Raw genomic sequence first — 24,870 nt, forward strand, 5'->3', positions numbered from 1 at the left:
AACATCACTAATCATCAGAGAAATGCAAATTAAAATCACAATGAGATACCAACTCACACCTGTCAGAATGGCTATCATCAGTAAATGATAAAAACAAGTATTGGTGAGGATGTAGCAAAAAAGGGAACCCTTGTGAACTATTGGTGGCACTGCAAATTGGTGCAGCCACTATAGAAAACAGTTCAGAGATTCCTCAAAAAATTAAAAATAGGACTACCTATGACCCAGCAATTCCACTTCTGGGTATTTATTCAAAAAAATCTAAAACACTAATTCGAAATGATATGCGCACCCTTATGTTCAGTGCAGTGCTATTTACAGTAGCCAAGATATGGCAGCAACCTGAATGCCCTTCAATAGATAATTGGATGAAGAAAATGTGATACATATATACAATGGGATATTACTCAGCCATAAAAAAATAAATAAAATATTACTATTTGCAACAACATGGGTGGAACTAGAGGGTATTACGCTGTGAAATAAGTCAGACAGAGACAAATACCATACGATCTCACTTATATGTGGAATCTAAGGAACCATAAAAAAAAAAAAAAAAACAGGAACAGTCTCATAGATACAGAGAACTGATGGTTACCATATGGGAGGGGTTTGGAGGACTGGGTGAAAAATGTGAAGGGATTAAGTATAAATTGGTAGTTATAAAATAGTCACAAGGATATAAGGTACAACACAGGGAATATAGTTAATAATACTGTAATAACTTTGTATAGTGCCAGGTGAGTGCTAGACTTATCAGGGGCTCACTTCATAAACTATATAAATGTACACTACACTGTACACCTGAAAATAATATTAGGTTGGTGCAAAACCAACCTAATATAAAATATACTGACTGTCAACTGTAAATGAAAAAATATGTATACATTTTTAAATGTCATCTAGATACTAAATAAAAGAAACAAAAGACCACATATTGTGTGATTCAATTTAGATTAAGGTTTCTGAAAAGGCAAATCTATAGACATAGAAAATAGATTAGTGGTTGCCTGGGGTTGGTGGTGGAATGGGAAGTAACTGCTAATGGGCACGGGGTTTCTTTGGACAAAATGGAGATATTCTAAAATTAGATTGCGGTCACGGCTGTGCAACTCTGTAAATTTACTAGAAACATTGAATTGTACTTAGTGAATTTTAAGTAAACTAAAACCTCAATAAAGCTATCTAAAAAAAGAAGTGTCAGCCAGGGCTACAGTCATCTTAAGGCTTGACTGAGACTAAAAGACCTGCTTCCAACATGGCACACTCTCATGGCTGGTAAGTTAGTCCTGGTGGTTGGATGGAGGCATCAGTTCCTCCTATGTGGTCCTTTCCATAGTGCTGCATGAGTATCCTCAAGACATATCAGCTGGCTTCCCCGAGAGCAAGTGATCCAAGAGAGAGACCAAGGAGAAAACCACAATGTCTTTTATAATCCAGCCTCAGATGTCACAAACCATCACTTCACCATATTTTATTGGATATACAGATGAGCCATGATCTAGTGTGGGAGAATATTTCCCAAGAGAGTGAATACCAGGAAATGAAAATCACTGGGGACCATCATGGAGGCTGACTAGCACACCAGAGAACTCAAGGATTTTATCTTCAAGCGTGAAGGGGCACCATTTGGGTCATTCTTATTCTTACCTACAGAAGTAACTGCAATTTATACACTGAAGAAAGAAAGGAAGAGAAGAGAAGACAAGAGAAGAGAAGAGAAGAAAGAGAAGAGAAGAGAAGAGAAGAGAAGAGAAGAGAAGAGAAGAGAAGAGAAGAGAAGAGAAAAGAACAACTATCCAAAAAAGAGTTACTTGCTAAGTGATTTCACCAAACCAAAACTTAATAAACTAACCTAATTGCAGCTTCACCTTCTTCGAGGAATGGAATTTTAAACCAATCAGTCTAGAATTTCCTGATTAACAGTAGTGAGGTAATCTGCCTGATAAAACCCCTGCTTTCCCCTAAGGGAAGGTGTCCTTGCCTGAAATAATCCACCCTTTTAATTTCTCAGTCCTACCCTCTTTCTGCCTATAAAACCTTACATTTTGTACAACTCATCATAACACCCTATTAGTTGCTACATGGGACGATGCTTGATTCATGAATCACTTAATAAAGCCAATAAGATCTTGAAATTTACTCAGTTAAATTATGCTCTTTACCAATACATACAATACATACACACAATATTATTCAGCCAGAATGAAGAATGAAGTACTGATATATGCTATAACATGAATGAACCTCCAAAAAAGTATGCTCAGTGAAAGAAACTAGACATAAAAGGTTGCATATTGTATGATTCCATTTATACAAAATATCCAGAATAGGTAAATCCCTAGAGGCAGAAAAAAGATTGGTGGTTGCCAGGGGCTGGGGGGAGGAGGAAATGGGGAATGAGTCTTTAATGGATACTGGGTCTCTTTCTGTGGTGATGATAATGTTTTGGAGCTAGATGTCCTTGAATTGTTCTCTTTAAAATGACTAATTTTATGTGATGTGAATTTCACCTCAATAAAATAAAGAAAGATTTTTTGTTAATTAAAAAATCAAACTGTGTGTGTGTGTGTACAAAGAAAAAGATCTGGAAGGTATATAACAATTATTACGTCTAGTGGATAGAATTATGAACAAGTTTAATTTTATCATTTTGCAGTTTCCAATTTTTCTACAATGAATACATAAAAATATATATTGCTTTTATATTATGAAAACATAATGATTTAAAATTTTTAAACAAAGAGTGGCTTTTACGTGTATGAAGAGGTTTAATTATAAAACTAGGAAACCATGTTCATGTAATTTATTTCAGTTTTCCTGTGGCAGAATTAAATTTTAAGTACGAATATAAGGGGCTTATGGAATATACAGAGGGTGCCAAAAAAAAATGTATACACATTTTAAGAAAGGAAAAAACTGTATTAAAATCACACTGATAGTAGCCACTTTGAGTACCTCTTGTAATTGTGGAAGTCAAACATAACTTATATTCATCTTTTGTTATCGATATATATTGAGTATTACAATTTTAATACAGTTTTTTCCTTTCTTAAAATGTGTATACACTTTTTTGGCACCTCTGTATTTCACTATTTTTAAAATACTATAATTTTTACATACTGGTATACAAAATTTCAAATGTGAATGCAAATACCCTGTCTAAATTTGTTTTAAAAATAAGCATTTCACTAACATAATATTGTATGTTAGCTATGTTTTAATAAAAAATCTTTTTAAAAGCATGGAAAAACAAAAAACAAAAAAACAAACAAAAGTATTTCAGTGGGTTCTATGTCATGCAGGGTGCCATGCAGGGTTTCTAGTCCCGCTCCCCGCATTAGAACGCAGGATATGGTGAAGCCAAAAAAGAACACCCACGGAGCCATAGATAGGGTGTGGGGACAGAGCCCCAAAGAGCAATTTCCAGGCTCTTGGCCTCACATAGAAAGGTGCTGGCTCAGGTAGTAAATGGTCATCAACTGTGATTGCATGGCCATCAGCTGTGGCTAGTTGGCCGTCAGCTGTAACCAGTGAGCCATTGGCCACTAATATAACTGCTGTGGCTACGCTAGCAGAAAGGGAAGAGGAAAAAAATGGGGGCTAGCAAGAAGATGGTGGCTGGGCTGGCAAGCGTGGATGGCGGTTTGCGGACAGTGTGGATCCAGCCTCCAGTGAGAGTATAGTGCCGCCAGAGAGAATATTGTGGTATGACTCCCCTACCTATGGCTCCGTGGGTGTTCCTTTTTGGCCTCACCATATCCTGCGTTCTTGTTTTGGGAGCGGGAGCAGAGACCCCGCAGGCCGCCCCGCACGACAAATGGCGCAGCGAGCAAGGTCTCCCGCCCGACATTCCCCCTGGGCTGGAGACACAGGAAGCAGGAGCCACACGATCCAATCCGCAACCTGCTGTCTGCTTCTCTGCCAACCAACCTCACTTGCTAACTGCAATCCGCAGTGCTAACTTAGCCATGGCAGTTATATCAGTGGCTAATGGCTAACCAGTAACAGCTGATGGCCATCTACTACCCGAGCCAGCACCTTGCCATGTGAGGCCGAGAGCCTGTAAACTGCTCTCTGGGACTCTGTCCCCACATTCTACATGCTGAATAAACCTACACAGAGTATGTGTTGGGATACTTAAAGGGATCAGAGTCCCTATTGGGTATTTGATCTTAGCACTGACGATGACTTCCACAGTCCTACAACAGTGTCAGGCAACCTAAGTCTGAGGTCTCACCATGCCTAAAAGTGCTAGTTCTAAGACGTACACCTCTTAAGCAGAAAGGGGACAAAAAGACAGACCCACCACTTCTCCAGTATCTTTTGCCTGTAGTTTTTTTCTTCCCTTTCTCGTCTTCCCCAACCATAGCTGTACCTCAATTCAACTCTTTTCTTCAAACCCCAGGTTAAAAAATCACCTCCTAAGTGAAATTTTACCTCCCATGATATCAAATAAATTAATCCCACCTTGTGTTCCCACAAATCTTTGTGCCTCCATTACAAGATTTATCACATTATTTCTATTAACATATACTTTTTCAAAGAGTTAAAAGTGCTACTCCCATGCAAATATAAAATAAAATTGTGCTATAAATTTTATTTAACTCACTCATTAATGAGGAAACCAGTAAGATGTTAAAACTAGCTCAGATGAGAATTTGACTTACAGAAATTTATATTCTCTACCTGACAAAGTTCATTTGCATTGTTATAAACAATGTATAAACACGAATTATTTGTACTGCTATCAGTTTTCTAAAATTTAACTTCTATTTTCACAGGGTTTTAAAATAGCCATAAATTTTCCCTAGCCAATGCCAAACACTCTGCTAAAAGGATATTCAATAATTTATTTTGCCCTTTTCCGAGTTTGGACAGTATTTTTTGACACTTTATAGCTTGGATATCTGTCTATAGTCTTGCTAGAGTATGAGCTCAAAACTAGATCTTCAGCTACTAGTTCAATACTGAGCTCCTTCATGCTAGGTACCAAGCAAGACTCTAGGGATACAGACATGATACAAAGGCAGAAAAATATCTTCTTTGACTTCAGAGACATATTTAGTACATATTAAAGGTATATAAACAAATAATTTATATACACTACACATATACAAGAGCTGTGACTTAAAAAGATTAATCTGTAACATCCACAAATGGAAGTGAGAGAATTGAGAGAGAGCAGGCACAATTAGAATTATTCTTAAGAGAAGTGATTCCACAAATCCCTGAGGCAAAACTCATTCATGGCTTACCTACTGAGAATTCAATTCAGCCACATACACAGAAAACTTTTTGAGAACCATTCACTATTTGCATGTGGGGAACAAAAAGACTGAAAAAGCTACAAAGAAGAGATAATAATATTGATAGGTAATATTTACTGAGCACATTATCTTCAATGCTTGCAACCACCTAATGACCTAGATGCTTTTATGAACCAGTTTCTTTTCTTTTTTTTTTTTATTGGGGTGACAATTGTTAGTAAAATTACATAGATTTCAGGTGTACAATTCTGTATTACATCATCTATAAATCCCATTGTGTGTTCACCACCCAGAGTCAGTTCTCCTTCCATCACCATATATTTAATCCCCCTTACCCTCATCTCCCACCCCCCATCCCCCTTACCCTCTGGTAACCACTATACTATTGTCTGTGTCTATGAGTTTCTGTTTCTCATATGAACCACTTTCTGTAGAAGAGGAAACAAGCACACTGAGGTCATACAATGCTAAATCTTGCCCTTTTTTTTTTTTTTTTAAGATTTCATTGGGGAAGGGGAACAGGACTTTATTGGGGAACAGTGTGTACTTCCAGGCCTTTTTTCCAAGTCAAGTTGTTGTCCTTTCAATCCTAGTTGTGGAGGGTGCCGTTCAGCTTCAAGTTGTTGTCCTTTCAGTCTTAGATATGGAGGGCGCAGCTTAGCTCCAGGTCCAGTTGCTGTTTTCTAGTTGCAGGGGGCACAGCCCACCATCCCTTGTGGGAGTCCAACTGGCAACCTTGTGGTTGAGAGGATGCATTCCAACCAACTGAGCCAGCTGGGAGCTCAGCGGCAGCTCAGCTCAAGGTGTGGTGTTCAATCTTAGTTGCAGGGGGCGCTGCCCACCATCCCTTGTGGAACTCCAGGAGTTGAACTGGCAAACCTTGTGGTTGAGAACCCACTGGCCCATGTGGGAATCGAACCAGCAGCCTTCGGAGTTAGGAGCATGGAGCTCTAACCACCTGAGCCACTGGGCCAGCCCTAAATCTTGCCCTTTAGAAGCTGAGAGTCTAATGAAGTAGGAAAAATCCAAAACCACACAGTCACATACACAGTGATAATGGTGCTAAGAACTACAGATTAATAATTAATTATGACAACTATAATAGACATGTTTTGGGTTGCCAATTCAAATCATGCCCCCTTCTTTGAAATTGCCTCCATCTACCTTTTCTGCTGAAAGGGGGAAACTAACTGACCATGTTTGTCCCATCTGACCCCCACTAAGGCTTGCAGGGTTGTGCCCCTATTCAATTGAGAACCAGCCTATAGCCTGGCTGAACCCATCAGATTCTTCTCTGAGCTGGGAATATGAAATTGGGACACGGGACCCTCAGCTGAAACATGATAGGTGAAGGACCAGTACCAGGCATACTTCCTTTTATGGTACTTTGTTTTATTATGCTTCACAGATATTGCATTTTCTACAAATTGAAGGCAAGACCCTCCACCTGCAAAAACATTACAACTCACTTTATTGCAGTGGTCTGGAACCAAATCCACAATGTCTCCAAGATATGCCTGTGTTATTTCTACCTTCAACTTCCCCCATCTCAGCCCCATCACAAACATCTCAACCCAATTGAAGTTGTGTGAAAGAAAGGGGTAGAGATGAAGACTCTACTGTCTAGACTCTACTATCTAGTCCTCTGGGTTCACAACATTTCTCTTCACTTTATAATTCAATATTTTGGTTTCTTTCCAAGTGAGAATCCAAGTCTGCTGAGAAGGAATTTAAATACCTCATTCATTTATCAGGAACTAAAGGGTAATTCTAAAAGATTAGAGAAACTCCTTTGTGTTGTATCTTATCTAAGATGCCACTGACTCTAAGACTACCATTATTTCATAGACCGCAAAGAAAGAATACAAACTGCCAATTAAACTATGACACATGGCTTTCTTACTACTAGGAATATTTAAATTTATTGAAAAATCTCTTGATTTTTATCAAATTTAGCTCTCTTGGGCATATATCAAAAAGAAAAAAAAAAAGAAAATATAAGCAAAATTCATCGGTGAAATTTCCTAAAACTTGTTCTTACACAGACTTCAACTCTACTGAATCACTCTTCAACTCAGAATTGTCAATGTTGGGGTTTTCCACACCATATCATTCTCTGCGCCATCAAAAGCACTAGTGTTGCAGAATTTCTACAATGGTGTTTCATTATTATGTCTGGGATTTTGTCCGAGCTTCTGACACCCATTCTAAAGAATTGATGCACTTACATAGGCAACAACAACTATGGCATGATGGTTACCTGAGCAACAGTGGCAATAGGAACCAAGAGGAACCTGGGGCTTTGGTTTGCTCATGTCAGTCCATTGACTAGTACTGGGCTAATTGGAGAAGCGTCACCCGGAAAGCCTGTTAAAATATAAGATCATGCATCACATTCCTAGAGATTTTGATTGAATAGGCTGATGTAGGGTTTCCCTGGTGTTTCTAATGAACTAAATCCCAAGTAGGAGGCAATGCAGCACAAAGACTCGTGAAACATGTTAGGTTCAAATCCTAGAATTACCATTTGCTAATTTGGTGCTCCTGGGCACATTCACCATGCCACACCCTAGCTTTCTCATCAGTAAAATGGGGGTGACAGCAGCACCTATCTCAGGGGTTGTTGTGAGAATTAAATAAGTTAATACATATGAAACACCTAAGATGTTGCCTGGAGCAGAATAAGCATTATATAAATGTTTCAGGTCAAATTTAATAATAATAACAAAAATAATAATTATTAAATTTCACCTAACAAATACATCGTATCACTAAGGAGACACTATGAAACCTAGTGAGAATATTAGTGAAAGTAATCAAAAGACCGTTTATTGAATATTTACTATGAACCCAGTGCTTAAAAAGTGACACCTCCTTTTTGCCTCATGTGTTTGGAGAACTCAATGGAAATTTATAATAAAACTAAAATCTGTTTCCTGTCCCTCATTACATCAGCAGAAAAGGTGTCCCTATCACTGCTCCTTCTCAGGCAAACACTGTATATCTTTTATAATGATAGAACTTCACTTAATAAAGCATGTGATTGAAATGCTTAATTTCAGTCTTCTTATGAGGGTCAGTCCCCACTACGGGATCCGTGCTACTGGAGGGCAGGGATTTTGTTTTCAGCTTTGGATGGGAATTGTTTTGTTTTTGCTAACTTCTATGCTGTTTTATTTTTATTTTATCTTGCAGTGTTTCTCCTAAATTTACCTCACAACCATCAAGGAGTACCCCTTTATTCTTGTTTGCCATGGTTGGGTAAACAACCCTCAGTTCCCTTTGTCCTTGTCTGTCGTGGTATTATAAGTGATTTTGTTTATCTGTTATATTTTTACTGCTAAGCAGTACTCCAATGTATGAATATAGTAATTTACATATTTTGTCGATGAACACATACTTTGTTGGAACAGACACCATTTTATTAATTTTCAGTGAGAAATGTGACAGGCTCGTGGCCCAGACATTGGAGTCAACCTGACCAGCCTATTCTCTCCCTGTGGATTCATTCCATGGGAAGCTGAATCTTCAGAATGTGTCTATATCAGTCTGGAATCAGAACAAAGGGAGTATGTTAGATGATTCAAACAGCCAACTTGCAACAGAAATATTCTATCAGGAAGTTTGACATAAGGCTGGGGGAGTAAGGCTGATATTTGCCTCAGGGATTCTCCTCTGTTTCTCAACAGCTGATTCCAGACCCTTATGATTGACACATCCTCCATATATATTAATAGTAATTTTAGGCATTTCCCTTCTTTAAGAATATGCTTTCACAATGTCGGTTGCTGGTATTTAGTTGAATTATCTGAAGTCCCCCCCGCCCTTCCTTCCACTCCCAGCTCTTGTATGAAGGACTTCTCTGTTACCCTGACCTAAAGGATCACCTACAAGATTTATCCCACAACGGTGGGTTAATGGTCCTGCCCCGCATCTGGAGGAGTCATGTGGTGTCAGTCCCCCTCTCTGCCTTACTCTGAAAGGTTTGGAAAAAGACATTATAAAAGTTGTCAAATTTGTAGATGACTAGGATAGCTGACGAGGGAGCTAACGTAATCAAAATGAAAAAAAAAAATTGACAGATTTCATGACATGTGAAAGTTATATGCAATTCAAATTTCAGTGTCTAAAAATAAAGATTTATTGGAACACATCCACACTCATTCATTTATATATTGTCTATGGTTGCTTTGGCATTATCACAATACAATTGATTAGTTGCTGCAAAGATTATATGCCCTGCAGAGCCTAAAATATTTACTATCTCTCCTTTTATGGAAAATATCAACCAACCCCTGATGGAAGGCAGCAAGCCTTGCCAATATCCAAGGGAAGAATGTTCTGGCAAAGACAATGGAAGGAACAAAGGCCAGGACTGTGGTTGGCTTGTGTTCAAAGAACTGCACAGAAGACAGTGGGGTTGGATGGCAGTGAGCAAGAAGGAGAGTAGTAGAAAATGGTACGAAGCGAGGTCAGAAAGGAAACTATGGGCCAGATCGTCTTGGGGTCAGGATTTTAAGGGAAATGGGAAGCCATTTAAGAAGTTTGAAAACGGAAAGACATGAGCTGACAACTAGCTGTATAATAGACTGAAGGGCAGGGTTTCTTAACTTATATATTATGAATAGGAAAAAAATCTTTATTGTCACTAAGTTTCGGCTGCAATTTAACATTTACTTCAATTATGAATATAGCCTACAAAACACAGTAATTTTGTTATCAACAGAAACCACAAATATTTTCATATATCACAGTTGCTGCAATTACCTTGAAATACTATTTGTTAATATCTCTACTTAGTAATTGTTACTACACCTTCTACTGTATCTTATTTAATGCATTAATAAAGTATACAGATATATATTACTATATTACATATCTATATTATACATATCCATACAATACATACATATTACTATATCACAAATTTGTTTAGATATTTTAGTGTTAACTGTATGTCAATGTAATTGTTTTTGTTTAATGCAATGTATTTTATTTTATGTATTTAAAAACATCCTTCTGGATTCCAGATGCTTGACCAGTCTGCTAAAGAGGTCCAGGGCCCAAGAAAGTCTAGGAATGGAAGCAGAGGGAAGCATTAGAAGGACTTAATTAGAGAAGAGAGGCCTAGGTAGGTTCAAGATAGCTATTTTAATCTGCCTGGCACATAGTAAGCACTAAATATATGTAAATTATTATTGCTATTATTAACATTTTAATGTATGTCCTTGTGGTGTTTTAGCTGTGTGTGATATATGCTACTTTGTGATCTGCATTTGTTTTTACACTAAAAAATACATTGGATTCTTGAATAAGATGGGTTTGAAGTATGCAGGTCAACTCATATGAGGATTTTTTTTCAATAAATATACAGTTGGCCTGTCGTATTTCTGGTTTTCTCATCTGAGGATTCAATCATCCACAGATCGAAACAGTATTTTCAATCCACGGTTGGGAATCCTTGGATGTGGAGGGTGGCCTGTCTGCATTGTTCTGTGCCATTTTATATAAGAGACTTGAGTATGACCGGATCTTGATATCTGCAGAGGGTCTGTAACCAATCCACTGCGGATATCAAGGGACGACTGTAGTTTTGGGGGAATCAAAAATTACATTCAGATTTTCAACTTCATGGGATTGGCACCCCTAATACGTATGTTGTTCAAGGGTCAACTGTATATCATGAACATCATTCTTGTCACTATGCATTTTTAATATCACTTTAATGGTCAAAGAGCAGTTAATTGTAGACATGTATCATTGTTTATTCAATTAATCCTTAATTATTGGACATTTACATTCTTGTTTTTCTTGTTATGAAAAAAGCATAATAAACAGCAGCATTAAATCTTAGCACATCCGTGATTATTTCCTTAGGATAGATTCTAAAACTGGAATCAGTGTGTATGACTCAGTATACAAGATGCATAATTCAGTCTCTTGAAGATTTCCATTTCAGCTTCCCTCCTAGTTGAGATTTCATCTTTCTTCCTTGGCTCTCATATACATGAGCAACTCTGAGTTGAACCCTCCTGGTTCAACACAAGTCCCAGGAGTTGCCCTAGATGTACACACACACACACACACACTGTTGGTCTCCATTCGATTCTGACTTTCTACATGGAATTAAAGCAACAGGAACCAAAGCTAAATTCTGCTATCCACTGGGTGGCAGTATTTCCTAAATGTTGGGTAGAATATCTGGGAGGAAATAAGTAGCTTCTGTTATTTCAAGAGCACTTTCCATGTAAACCCAATCCTGTAAAGTGATGTCCAATGTCACATGAATGAAAAGAGGTAGGATTGTTCAGGCACATACTTACTAGGTCAGTACAGTTATATGTATATGGTAATTTTAGAAGACTTCTTTGCAAGTTACTTCAACAAATAGCTTATAATGTTAATGTTTAAAAGCTTATAATGTTAATTTTTCTCATTAAAAATATCAGATTACAGAAATTTTTGAAATAGAGAAAAAAAACACATATTTTTACTAACATAACCTGTTAACATATCATTATATTCCTTTCTCATCCATTTTTCTTTAAGCATATTTTTATAGTTACAATTAAACTGTACATAAAATTGACTTCTATACCAGAAAAAAACAGACTTTAAAACAAAGGCTATAACAAGAGACAAAGAAGGACCCAGTAATTCCACTTCTGGGTATTTATCTGTAAAAACCCAAACACTAATTCAAAAAGACATATGCATCCATATGTTCATTGAAACATTGTTTCAATAGCCAAGATATGGACTCAACCTAAGTGTCCATCAATAGATGAATAAATAAAGAAGATGTGATACATGTATACCATGGAACACTTCAGCTATAAAAAGAATTAAATCTTGCCATCTGCAGCAACATGGATGGACTTAGAGGGAGGGTATTATGCTGAGTGAAATAAGTCAGACAGAGAAAGACAAGTACCATATGATTTCCCTTGTATGTGGAATCTAAAAAACAAAATGAGTGAATAAACAAAACAGAAACAAACTCATAAATACAGAGAACATTTTCATGGTTGCCTGTTTGGGGGCCAGGCGGGTGGGGTTGGGGGGATGAGTGAAGGGATTAAGAAGTACAAATTTGTAGTTACAAAATAATCATGGGGATATAAAGTAAAGTATAGGGAATATAGTCAATAATACTGTAATAACTTATGCATGGGTAGATGGGTACTAGATTTATCAGGGCAATCACTTCATAAGTTACATAAATGTCTAATAACTATGTTGTACACCTGAAATTAGTATAATTTGTGTGTCAACTGTAATTGAAAAATAAAAAATCGATTTCTACTTTCCTCCTAGAAATAATCACATTGAAAAATTAATATATTGAAATAAAACATATTAAAATATTAAGAATACTTACTTTTAGGAGAAGTGGTTAGAGGTGATTATCCCAGGTAGTTAAAGTTATTTTTCCTTATTCTCTATCACATCGCCCTATTTCATCTAGGATTTCAACTGTCCTCGAACTTGGCTCATGTACACATGAACAACTGTCTGAGTTTAACCCTCCTGGTTCAACCCAAGCCCCCAAACTTTCCCCAGATGTGCATACACACTTAAATGAGTTCCTTCACATATCACAATCCATAGATATCTAACTTATATATTATATTTTATTGTGCTAGCTCGAATTCTCTAAAACAGGCTGTAGTGTAGTTATATGTGGAAGGTTTATTGGGGGCTCTAAAGAGAGAAGAAAAAGAATAGAAGGCAGCACAGGGCCGAGGGAGAAGCTGGCTCCAATGTAGCTGCTACTAAGGAGGCCTCAGCCGAGCCTTTCCGAGCTCTGGAGCTGGGATGGCTCTTAAGAGTTGTCTGAAATTGAGGTAAGGGGGCTAGGCCTTTGTATGTCCACATGAGCTAGTCACTGGCCATGAGCCACCACGGAGAAGGGATGTAAACCTGGGCAAGGCCGTTCCCAGGGAAGTGGGGGTCATCTGGAAAGAGCAGTCTCCTCTACATTTACTGAGGTATTGTTTGCGTCACCCTAAAATGGAAACGTCATGCAGGCCGAAGCCTCGTGTGTCTTATTTAGTGTATTTGCAGTATTTACTCATTGATATATAAATATAAACACAAATATAAACAACCCTTGGTTAGACTATTGAACGAATGGCGGCACAGAGAGTTTGAGGTATCTGTCCATGGGCTCCCAGATGGTGAGGGGTGGAGCTGGGCCTCCACGTTTCTCGCTCCAGTGCTCATGATCCTAACTCTTTACCAGAACACACAGGGGTTCCTGTCCACACTTAGAGCTTTCAGAAAGAAGTAGGGACTCTAAAACTGAGAGATCCCAAAAGAAATCTGAAATGCAAAGGACAAAGTTAGGCCCGGCGAGTCCACTCAGAGCCCACTTCCCCCTACAGACTGATCTTCTAATGTTCCCCAATAGGGGCTCTGTTTCATTTTAAAGAGGAAGAAGTTGTGTGTTCTAAAAATGGGTTTCCAAGAGAGTCACACTTTTTTAAAATGTGAAAATATGAAACCAACTTTGGGCAAGAGAGAGAGGTAACATGAACTCAGTCACTTCTGTAGGTATTCTGAGTTTGAAAACAGAGGAAGAAACTTGCTCCACCATTGTTACTATATACACTGTTTGCCCTCATCAATTTGATGAATACAATATATTAATAATAAGAATTCTAGGAAGAGGCTCTGATCATTACTTCAACAATTAGTACAAAGAATTTCCTATTTACAGGTCTACATGAAAGAGTAAATATTTCTCAGAGGAGATGGACCAGAGACTCAGCATCTCAAACGAACTGTGTTGAGCTCAGTGCTCAGAAGATGTGTCCTATTCAACTGTGAAAGCTGTTCATTTATGTTTCAAATAAAATAAATGGCATGACTTGTTTCATTTGTTATTTATGGTTAATTCACAGGCCTATGGGCATGGAAGGAACCAACTAGGAGAAGAGGGGGACCTGAAGCTTATAAAAGTTTTTTTTTTTGCTTTTTTTTTTAGATTTTACTGGGGAAGGGGAACAGGACTTTATTGGGGAACAGTGTGTACTTCCAGAACGTTTTTCCAGTCAAGTTGTTGTCCTTTCAATCTTAGTTGTTCAGGGTGCCATTCAGCTTCAAGTTGTTGTCCTTTCAGTCTTAATTGTGGAGGGCGCAGCTCAGCTCCAGGTCCAGTTGCCGTTTTCTAGTTGCAGGGGGCACTGCCCACCATTCCTTGCGGGACTCGAAGAATTGAACTAGCAACCTTGTGGTTGAGAGCCCACTGGCCCATGTGGAAATTGAACCAGCAGCCTTCGGAATTAGGAGCGTGGAGCTCCAACCAACTGAGTCACCGGGCCGGCCCTATAAAAGTTTTGAGACCCTCATAAGAAAAGGAATAACAGTACCAAATTGTGGTATTGTTACATACCCAAAAGATGAATATTTATTTGGATGAAAAAAAGAAATCAACAAATTACAGATTTTGAAAAGACGACAAATATCAAAAACATTACAAAATTTAAAAAAACAATATTTTCATTAACTGCCTGACATATCTGTATACTATGTTTCTTCTCCATACTTTTGGGCTACAAATTTTTCACATGACATTGATTTTATACTTATCATATTCTATAGAGAGAATAGAAGGAAAAGTCAATCTTTCCTATAGCATGACAATTAAAACTTTTATTTTGATTGCTGGGATAGTTAAAGTATCCAATTTCACACACACACACACACACACACACACACACACACACACACACACAGTAGTACTGCTATAGAATTACGCCCCATAAACACAGGGATTCTGATAAAATCTATTGTGTGAGATTCCTATAACAAAGTAGAAAAGATATATATTTTAAACTGTTTATGCAGCATTATCAAGTATATTCCTAAAAAGAGAGTTTCCATTTTGACCAGGCATGGAGAACTGAATCTTCCATTTACAATTTTATACTTCTGATGATTAGAAGAATTTTCCACATACATGCTCAGGCTCCATATGGTTCCTTTCACTTTTAACGTTTCTATGACTTTATATTTAAAGTACATATCTTGTGAGCAGCTTGTTGTTGGGTTGTTTTTTTTTCACCCAGTCTGATCATCTTTGTCTTTTGATTGAAGAATTTAGTCCATTTGCATGCTCTTCAGATTATTTTCTGCAGCAGCATTGATTGTCCTCAAGTTACTCCATCATCTAGGGCAATGGATTCTTCCCTAGAGCCTCCAAAAGGAATGCAACTCTGTCAACATCTTGATTTTAGCCCACTGACCTACAGAACTATAAAATAATTAATTTGTGACATTTTAAGCCACTAAGTTTGTAGTAAATTTATTACAGTAACAATAAGAAACTAATACACTGTACAACATTCAGTGTTGTCAATCTTTTAATTTTTACTAATTTGAAAGATCAAAATGATATTTTATGGTCACTTTATTTGCATCCTTGATTATTAGTTGTTCTAAACATTTTTTCCATATATTTATTGGATTTTCTTCCTATTTTTGAATTTCTGTTTGTGACCTTTGCCCATTTTTTTAGACTGTTTTATTTTGTTATTGATTTGTAAGAGCTTTTTATATGAGTATTATGGAAATTAATTTTGCAAGTGTTTCCCCCAGTTTTTCTGTTAACACTTTGCCATTTTTCAAAATGTAAATTTTAGGTAGATAATGTATCATTCTTTTCTTTTATTTTTTTTTATCTATAATGTTTAGAATAACATTTCTCTTCTCAAGATTACAAAAGTACTCACAATTTTTCATGTTTTTATATTTAAATTTTTGATCCATCTACAACTTAGTTCAATGAAAGTGTTAGAAATATATTCATCACTTTAAAAAATTCCTAGACAATGATCTCAACATCATTTATGGATTATCTTTTTCCCACTGAAATTTTATGTGTCAGGCACTATTATTGGGAGAGATAGATAAACATATATCTATCTGTATATATGATATATGCATATACACACATATGTATATATATATACATATGTATATATGTATGTATATGTATGTATGTATGTATGTATATGTATGTATATATATACACACATCTTTGGAAGAGATAAGGGGCAAGGAATAATGAAAAAGTAGAGCACAGTCATAGGGCTGGGAGTATAGGGGTGGTAGAAGTGGGTGCAAGTTTGAATAATTCATCACTGAGAAGGTGACATTTGAGCTAAGGCTTGGAGAATGTGAGGGAATGAGCCATGTGGAGACTATTACAGGCAGAGGAGGAGGTCACTGTAAAGGTGCCAACACAAGGGCATGCCTGGCCTTGTCAGGAGCAGCAGAGGCCAGTGTAGCTAGAGCTTCGGGGCAGGGCCAGTGAGAGGATATGAGGTCAGAGCGGCCACAGAAGCCATATCATGTGGGGCTTTTTTGGGGGAATAGTCAGCAAAAAGGGAACTGCTGACTCCACCTCTCTCCCCAACCCCATGGGTCAACTCACCCTCCACTTTGGGGAGAAGTGAGCACTCCCGCACAACTTCTTCCTACCCACTGTTATGTCTGATGAAAAGGGAAATTCAGTAATTACTCTTAGTTTCTCAGAATGCCTTGGTTCTATCTAATTGTATCTGTGCAGCGTCTAGCAAGAAATGCTGGCCTAATTCTCCAATGTCTGTAAAATGTTGGCATCCTAAGAGAAGAAAACTGAAATTGCACCACTAACGTTGCAGGGGCATGGCCAGCTAAGTTATTGGGGCTCCCCTGGCGGCAGCATGCATACAGGGATTGCTGGAGGACGGGCATTGGAGCACCAGAGCAAAGTTATTGATTTTCTGTTCCACTGAGGAAGATGTTGAATTGTATTTTCAGAATACCCTTGGAAGAAAAAAGAGGAAAGAAAAACAGTCTCTCTTATTACTCTCTCCATTTGTGAGCAGTGAATTTAAAATACTAAACCTTTTCATAAGACTTTTTACTATGAAACATTTCAAGCAAAACTTGAGAGGATAGTATATTAATACCCAGATTCAATAATTTTCAATTAATAGCCAGTCTTATTTTTTCTATTTACCTTAACTATATATATTTCTTCAGGGGTTACAGTATATTTCAGGCATCAATATGTGTTGAGCACTTACTAGACACTATTCTACAAGCTTGAAATACAGCAGTGAAGAAAGTATATAGACAAAAATCCCTGTCCAAAAACATCTCAGTCTAGTTAGGAGAGAGAGATAAAAATAAAATCAATAAGTGGATTGTATGGTATGATATATGATAAGTGCAATGGAGAAATACAAGGCGGGGAGGGGAGGGAGAGTGCTGGGGCAGAGGTTACAACTTCAAATAAGGGGGTCAGGGTACATGTGATGAATGTCGAATACACTGCTCAGATTTCACTTCAGGACTGAAGACTTATTTCCCCAGCTGCTGAAAAGGGCCCCCTCATCCACGGTTATGATTTCTTCCTGGAAAAGCCTACACCCAGTGACTAGTCTATGCAGGAGTAAAAATGCCTATACCTCTCGCCCCAACTCAGGACAATTCTGAAGGGTCATCTCATCTTTAGAATTCCTTGTAGGATTGGCTAAAGCTTCCATTGAAACTATGTTGCAGCTCAACTTCCCTCTCTGCCAAATCCTGCATCTTTCCCATTCTTTCCCTTCCATAGTTGTTGGTTCAAGAGCATAAATTCCTGCATGATAATCTCCATTTCAGGGTCTGCTTCCCAGGGAACCCATCCTGAGACAGTAGGCTTGTCTCCCTAAGAACATGACTTCTTAGTAGAGATATGTACGTAAAGGACTGAGCCCTGAGAATAAGGCTTTCCAGTGGAGAATCACACTGACAGTGACTAAGAGCTGTTTATGGACCTTGCAGCTCTTGGCACTGCAAGATTGTCATGAACTATCCATGTGGGACAGCAATAATAGTCTCAGCATTTGAGGACCAAAGGTAAACACGCAACCCTCTGACACTTTATTGATTTAAGCAAATATAATAGATTTCCAGATGCTGTAAGAAGGGCTGAGAAATGGAAGATGAGTAAGACAAGAGCCTTTCCCTGGAGGAGTTCACAGTTTAGTGGGATAGATAGCTAGATACATAAGCAGATAATTAGTGAGAGATACAATTTTATGTGTAAAACATTTTCTTAGCGAAAACATGCACCAAAAGGACATATACCAAAAGTTAGTAGTGGTTATCTCTATAAGATGATTTTTCCTTTTTTGCTTATCTGTACTTTCAGAAATTTTCCTTCAACGTATATTTATTATTTTTGAAATGAGAAGAAAAGAAGTATACACAAAAAGCTGCACAATGGAATACATGCTATATTGGAAGTATGCACAGTATTCTGAGGAAGTAACTAACTTCTCTGGGAAAGTCAAAGAAAACCTGGCAACGTGTCTCTCACATGCCAAACAAATGCAATGCATGGCCTTGCTTGGATCCTGATCTAAGCAAACCAACTGTAAAAATATTTATAAGGCAAGTGAGGAAATTTGAACTCTGACTGGATATTTGATACTAAGGTAGTATTATTATTTTGAGTTATGATAAAGATACCACAGTAATATTGGAAAAAAAGAATCCTTATCTTTTAGGTAAACATACTGACCTGCATATGGTTGAAATGATATGAAGTCTGGTACTTCTATGGGTAAATAATCCATTGGGGGTGCAAAGTGGTGGGAATACAATGTAAAAAGAATGGTCATGAATTAATGATTGTTGAAGTTGGGTAATGAACTCATGGGAGTACATTTCAATATTTTTTCTGCTTTTGTGTTGTTTGAAATTTTCTATAATAAAGTTGCAATAACAATTAATATAACAGTAGCTTCTATAATAAATAAAAACATCCCTCAAACATATCTTCAAGTCTCAGCTCAAAAGACATCTTCTCCACCAGTGAATGAGCACATGACAATCAACCACGTACACGCTGATGCACACACAAAAAGCATTCAACTCACTGTGCATTGTATGTTGTCGATTTCATGATCATCTGGTCTGTTTCAATGACACTTGCCTTACAATTTCAGCATATATTTTTTATATTATTCAACATTTATAGTGTGGCTACACACAATAATCAAATATTTTAATCTTTTTATTATTAAGAAAAGAGACATCTTCTCTTTGAAACCTTTCACGATCATTTCTTCCATTATTTGCACCCCACCGAACCCCTAACATACAACAGGGGACCCATAACACACTCTTGTGCTTATTCGTTCACTTATATTTAAATGAGATCAATGTATAGCACATGAAACTTATTCAGTAAACAGTTGTGGTTGTTGTTCTAATTGTTGTAATCACAGTCCTTTCTCTCTAGGAGGTTATAAGACCAGCAGTGATTATATTTTACTTGTCTTTGTACACCCAGAAATTATCTCAATACCTGGTACATTTCAAGTGCTCAATAAACATGGGTTACATGAATGAGTGAATAAATAAAACTTAACATTACTCCATTCATAGACCCATGTTTTTGTTCAGCAAAAACATCCATAAGAATGAGGAATCTAAATTAAATCATGCCTTACAGTTACTCAGTGCTCCACTGCTCATTTGATAAGAAACATAACATGTTCCTAGGTTTAGTATTCATTTAACATAGTCACTTTGAATACAAATGGAAGAAAAAGGTCAAATATCTTTCTTATTTTGGGCAAGCAATGCAATGTGCTCAATAACCATCCTTCACCTTTGTTCCATCCTGAGCCTTTCCCAAGCATATTGAGGGGAGAAGAGAGTCAGGAACAGGACAAAGAGTGGAGCAAAGCTGAGGGGTTAGGTCAGCGATAGCATGAGTTTCAGAATTGGTGAATGGCTTGTTCACATAATATTCGGCAATGTTTTTTAAAAGGTGAAAACATTTCATGATTTATTTTTTAGGCTGTGTCAAAATATTCCTGGCATCAAAATTATTTGATCTAAACATATACCTATTCACTCTCCACAATAACGTTGTGAGGTAAACAGAGCCTACCATCTCTGTTTTAAAGAAGAGGAAACTAAGAAAATTTACCCTTCACTCAGCTGGGATTTTAAATTTTGATTGAATTTTTTAATTTAGTGTACTGGGATAATGATACTATGTTATCCTTGCCAAGAAACAACTATTTGTTTTGAAGTAGCTGTTATATGAAAAGTATTCTTTAGATTCTTAAAGTAAATATTTGAGTGACTTCCAAACTCAAAAACCTCCAGTACAAGGAAGATTTGTTTGTCGGCTTGTTTGTTTGTTTGTTTGTTTGTTTGTTTCAAGGTACTTGAATGACCAACTTGCTCCTTGAAAAGCAGGGGTGCAGAAATCAAAGGACTGATTGTGCTGAATTCTTCCCTTTGGTCAATAGTCAGACTGGTTCCCAGTATGCCGCAGTTGGAAGGAAAGGGTCCAAGCTCTTGTTTAAAAATCAGAGACCAAAGAGCTTGCTCAGCACTCTGCTCACATTAGTATTGCTTACTTTCATCATTTAAAAGTCATTTGATAGCTCCTTTTATGCAATAATCTTAGGCTTCTGAGAATTTTCTCAGAATATTCTCAAGCACCTCCTCGACCTAATTATGATGAAAAATGCTTTTCATTACTATACCCTCTCTTCAAGGTCTACTGGAACAGTCAGGTCTTTAGACATAACTGAATCCTGGGGAAGAATTTTGCAGAAGTGCAAGTGGTTTTTGTTGTTGTTGTTGTTGTTGTTGTTGTTGTTTTGTTTCCCTTTTTGGTGATGGTGTTGGTGAAGGGAGAGCTTTACCCTTGGTGGGAAAGGGGAAATTTTAGAATGAAACTGGCCCTTGCGGTTGACCCACCCAGGACTGATGAGGACTTTCACTCTTAGGAGAACAGACAATGTATATTTTAGTTCCGTTTCAGTATCTACGAGAGTGAGAGTGTGTTGCAGTAATCTGACTGTTTGAAAGAATGTTCCTTGAATTTCCCAATTCAAAAAGACTCCATAGAGCTCAATGAAACACAAATAGGAGCACCAAAGGATGCTTGCTATGTCAACGCAAAAGGCAGGGCTTTGCTAAGGATTACATCCACCTTTTAGGTACAGAGGGTGGGATGGAAAGAAGGGACTCTGGAACAGATCCCAGAATAATTCCAAAGTAGAACACTTCACGCAGGTTACCTAGCTTCCCTTTACAGGTACACGGGCAGAGAAGGCATTTGGTCCTTGAGATAACGTTTACTTGGGAAATTAGGACAATGATGTCCAAGCTTACAGGAATCCAGGTGACCCTGAGCACAGAAGCAGGCTAGGACTGCGGCACAGAAAATACGCTAGCCGATATGTTGCCCCTCCTCCTTCCATTCCCGGGGGATTGGAGTGGAGTTGGAGTCACTGACGCCATCCCTTCCCGCCTCTGGTTCGCAGGGAGCATGCGCTTCCTTCCTCATTTCCTCTTAAGGAGGGAGCGTGAGTAAGGCTACGCCCTAGCCTACCCGCGGCTGGCTCCGCGTCACAGGAACTTCAGCACCCGCGGGGCGGACAGCGCTCTCCTCCACCTGAAGACCTGACTCCCGAGAGCTTTGAGCCTTTCTAATCCCATTACTCTAGAGCCGCGTCTAGCTCCACCGGCAGCTGGGTCCCTACCACTCTTCCTCCCCGCACCCACTCTCCTAGTTCTTCCTGTTTTTGCTCCTCTCTTTCATTCATAACAAAAGCTACAGCTCCGGGAGCCAGCGCCAGGCTGTTTCTGAAGCCAAGAGTGGAAGAATGGGGTTCCTTTGGACCGGCACTTGGATTCTGGTGTTGGTGCTTCACAGCAGTCCAATTCAAGCTTTCCCCAAACCGGGAGGCAGCCAAGGTACGTGGACACTTTCCTTCCAGCCCTCCTTTTATTTCGCCGCGAAAAGGTAAAGCTTGGCATAATCCATGAGCTGTAGATCACCTTGCCTGATTTTCTAATCAGATCATATCCATGCGTATTGACAGAGAAATCAGTTCGAATTTAGAGACAGATTCCCGCCCCCCTCACTTGTAACATGATAGAGCGATAACCTGGGTTGTTTTGAAAGATCTTATTTTGAAATTAGGAGGGGGTGGCTTTTCCGCCTAACAAAGAGGTTTGGTTGTGTGGGTTTTTTTCTTATTGTCTTAAAATCTTTCTAAAATACTCTATTCATAAAATGTGCAATATGTGACAAAAGAGCTTTTAATGTGCTAATAATACTAATCCAAATTATACTCTGTCTAGGTGAAAACAGCTGGTAGACCAAGTGTTAGAGATATGTATTAGATTTGTGGTCAGAAAAAAAAAAGTGTAATTCTATTAACTCAGGAAATACAGCAAGATAATAAGCAAGAGAACATTATAATCATTATTATTGTATAATCTTTGTATATATATATATATATATATATATATATATATATATATATATATATATATTTGTATATATATATATTTGTTCCACACTCATCCAACAATAGTTCTCCTAATATTTGTTTTTCTGTTATGAAGATTTTATTTAATAAGAGATATATTGTATCTTTCCAATGTACAATTAAATTTATATTTGTTTTTATTCTAGACAAATCCCTACATAATAGAGAATTAAGTGCAGAAAGACCTCTGAATGAACAGGTGGGTCAAAAATAAAATTATAAATGCTATTTTATTTTAGTTATTATAACTTAATGTAATTATGCTATGACATTTTAGCCATTTTGAATTCACAAACTTCAGGAGATTAATAATAAATTGACAGAAATTAGGATGGGAAATATGATTTTGGTAGTATCTATGTCTTGACAGTTATATAGAAAGTTCTGTATAATACATAGGGCTGACTGTATAATAACTCAGTAAGCTCCACATTACATCCATTCTATTTTAAGATTACTTAATTTATCAGAGATTTACCTTTCATCAATACGATAGGAGATGGGAATTAATATTTATAGACCATCTGCCCTTTATTTTATCTCATTTAATCCTTATGACATGCTTTGAGATAGAAATTATTATCTACATTTTACAAACAAGAAAACTAAATCCCGTGGAGATTGAATCATTTAGCTGTCATATTTGGTAAGTGGTGGAGCAACTATTTAAAACCAGGTCTATCTCCTATTTGTTTCACAGATTGCTGAAGCAGAAGCAGACAAGATTAAAAAACCATACCCTCCAGGTAAAAAGAAACTATACTGATGTTAATTTAAATAATGTACGTTATGAGAATCTTAACTAAAATAGATGTTGTGGGGTTTGGGGGCCTTTCTTCCAGAAAACAAGCCAGGTGAAAGCAATCATTCCTTTGTTGATAACTTGAAACTGCTAAAGGCAATAACAGAAAAGGAAAAAATTGAGAAAGAAAGGCAATCCATAAGAAGCTCCCCATATGATAATAAATTGAATGTGGAAGATGTTGATTCAACCAAGAATCGAAGACTGATTGATGATTATGATTCCACTAAGAGTGGACTGGATCATAAATTTCAAGGTAAATGAGGAAAAAGAACTTTTGCTACCTATTTTCTCTAATTTGGAGTTTCCCATTATGGGTTAGAAGAAAGTCCTATATTTAAAAAAATATCTCTTGTACACTCATAATCCTTTACTAGTCAGGTCCAAAATTAAGATAAAGTCCAAATGTACTGATAATATGCAAAGCCCCAGCTCCCCAGAAGTCCAGATTTTATTTTCTCTTTAAAGTTTCCTTTACTGATGCTTTGGAAAAAATATTTTTGATCTACTGTCTATATTTTATGTTACTGAATTCATTTTAACTTTCCAATTTATTTTACAAGATCTTATTTTGACAAACAAAAATCATAATTCTCAAATAATTAAATCAAGAAAATACCCTCTTCTCAAAGGTGAACTATCTATTATTCCCTTTCCAGTGTTCTCTTTCCAGCTATAGCCTTTCTCCCTAAGTCATTGTAACCTTTTCATAGTTTCAGTTACCATTTGATATCCTGATGTCTCATATCACTAATACAGAATTTTCAGGGCTATAGACAGATTTTATATGCATATATAAATATATATTTAGTGAGATATATATATATATATATAGGCACTATATATATATATATATATATATATATATATAGTGCCAAAAAATGTATACACATTTTAAGAAAGGAAAACTATTAAAATCGTAATATTCAATATATACTGGTAACAAAAGACAAATACAAGTCATATTTGACTTCTGCAATTACAAGAGGTGCTCAAAGTGGTTACCATCAGAGTCCAGACACTTCTGATTACGGCGAACTATTGCTTGAGCAACGTTGACCAAAGTGTCCACTTGTATACAATTTTTTTGGCACCCCCAATATATACATTCTACTTACCTATCATCTTGTCTTGGAAGTCTCAGAAGCACCTCAAACTTAACACATCCAAGATTAATCTCTGTACACCTTACAATTTAGCCTGGTAGTGTGTTCCTTCTCTAGGAAAGGCACTACCTCTCACCCAATTTTTCAAGACAGAAATCTAGGAATTAAAGTATTTCTCTCTTTCCTTACCTCTCAAATTCTATTCCTCCAGTCACATCAATTTTCTCTCCTGTATCTCTCAATTTATTTCTCTATCTCTAATCACCCCCACCTTTTTCCAAGCTCCAATCATGCCTCACTTAAACGCAGCAAAATCTTCGAATGGATCTTCCAGCATCCACTCT

At 37.3% G+C, this 24,870-nt stretch overlaps 1 protein-coding gene across 2 annotated transcripts in view; it reads left to right on the forward strand.

Annotated features, from left to right (window-relative positions):
- Positions 1-21,635: 21,635 nt before the first annotated feature.
- The window catches only part of SCG3 (secretogranin III), a 33,083-nt gene continuing 29,848 nt past the window's right edge, over positions 21,636-24,870 (forward strand). For both annotated transcript variants that reach the window (XM_019730634.3, XM_074327743.2), the window contains exons 1-4: positions 21,636-22,037; positions 22,765-22,817; positions 23,319-23,364; positions 23,461-23,676. In XM_019730634.3, the coding sequence (XP_019586193.1) occupies positions 21,947-22,037; positions 22,765-22,817; positions 23,319-23,364; positions 23,461-23,676 (406 nt within the window). In that variant the 5' untranslated portion in view covers positions 21,636-21,946. The remainder of the gene's footprint in view (positions 22,038-22,764; positions 22,818-23,318; positions 23,365-23,460; positions 23,677-24,870) is intronic.

Source organism: Rhinolophus sinicus, chromosome 3 (assembly GCF_057876585.1).
Source record: "Rhinolophus sinicus isolate RSI-liver-muscle chromosome 3, RSI-T2T, whole genome shotgun sequence".
Lineage (NCBI taxonomy): Eukaryota > Metazoa > Chordata > Mammalia > Chiroptera > Rhinolophidae > Rhinolophus > Rhinolophus sinicus.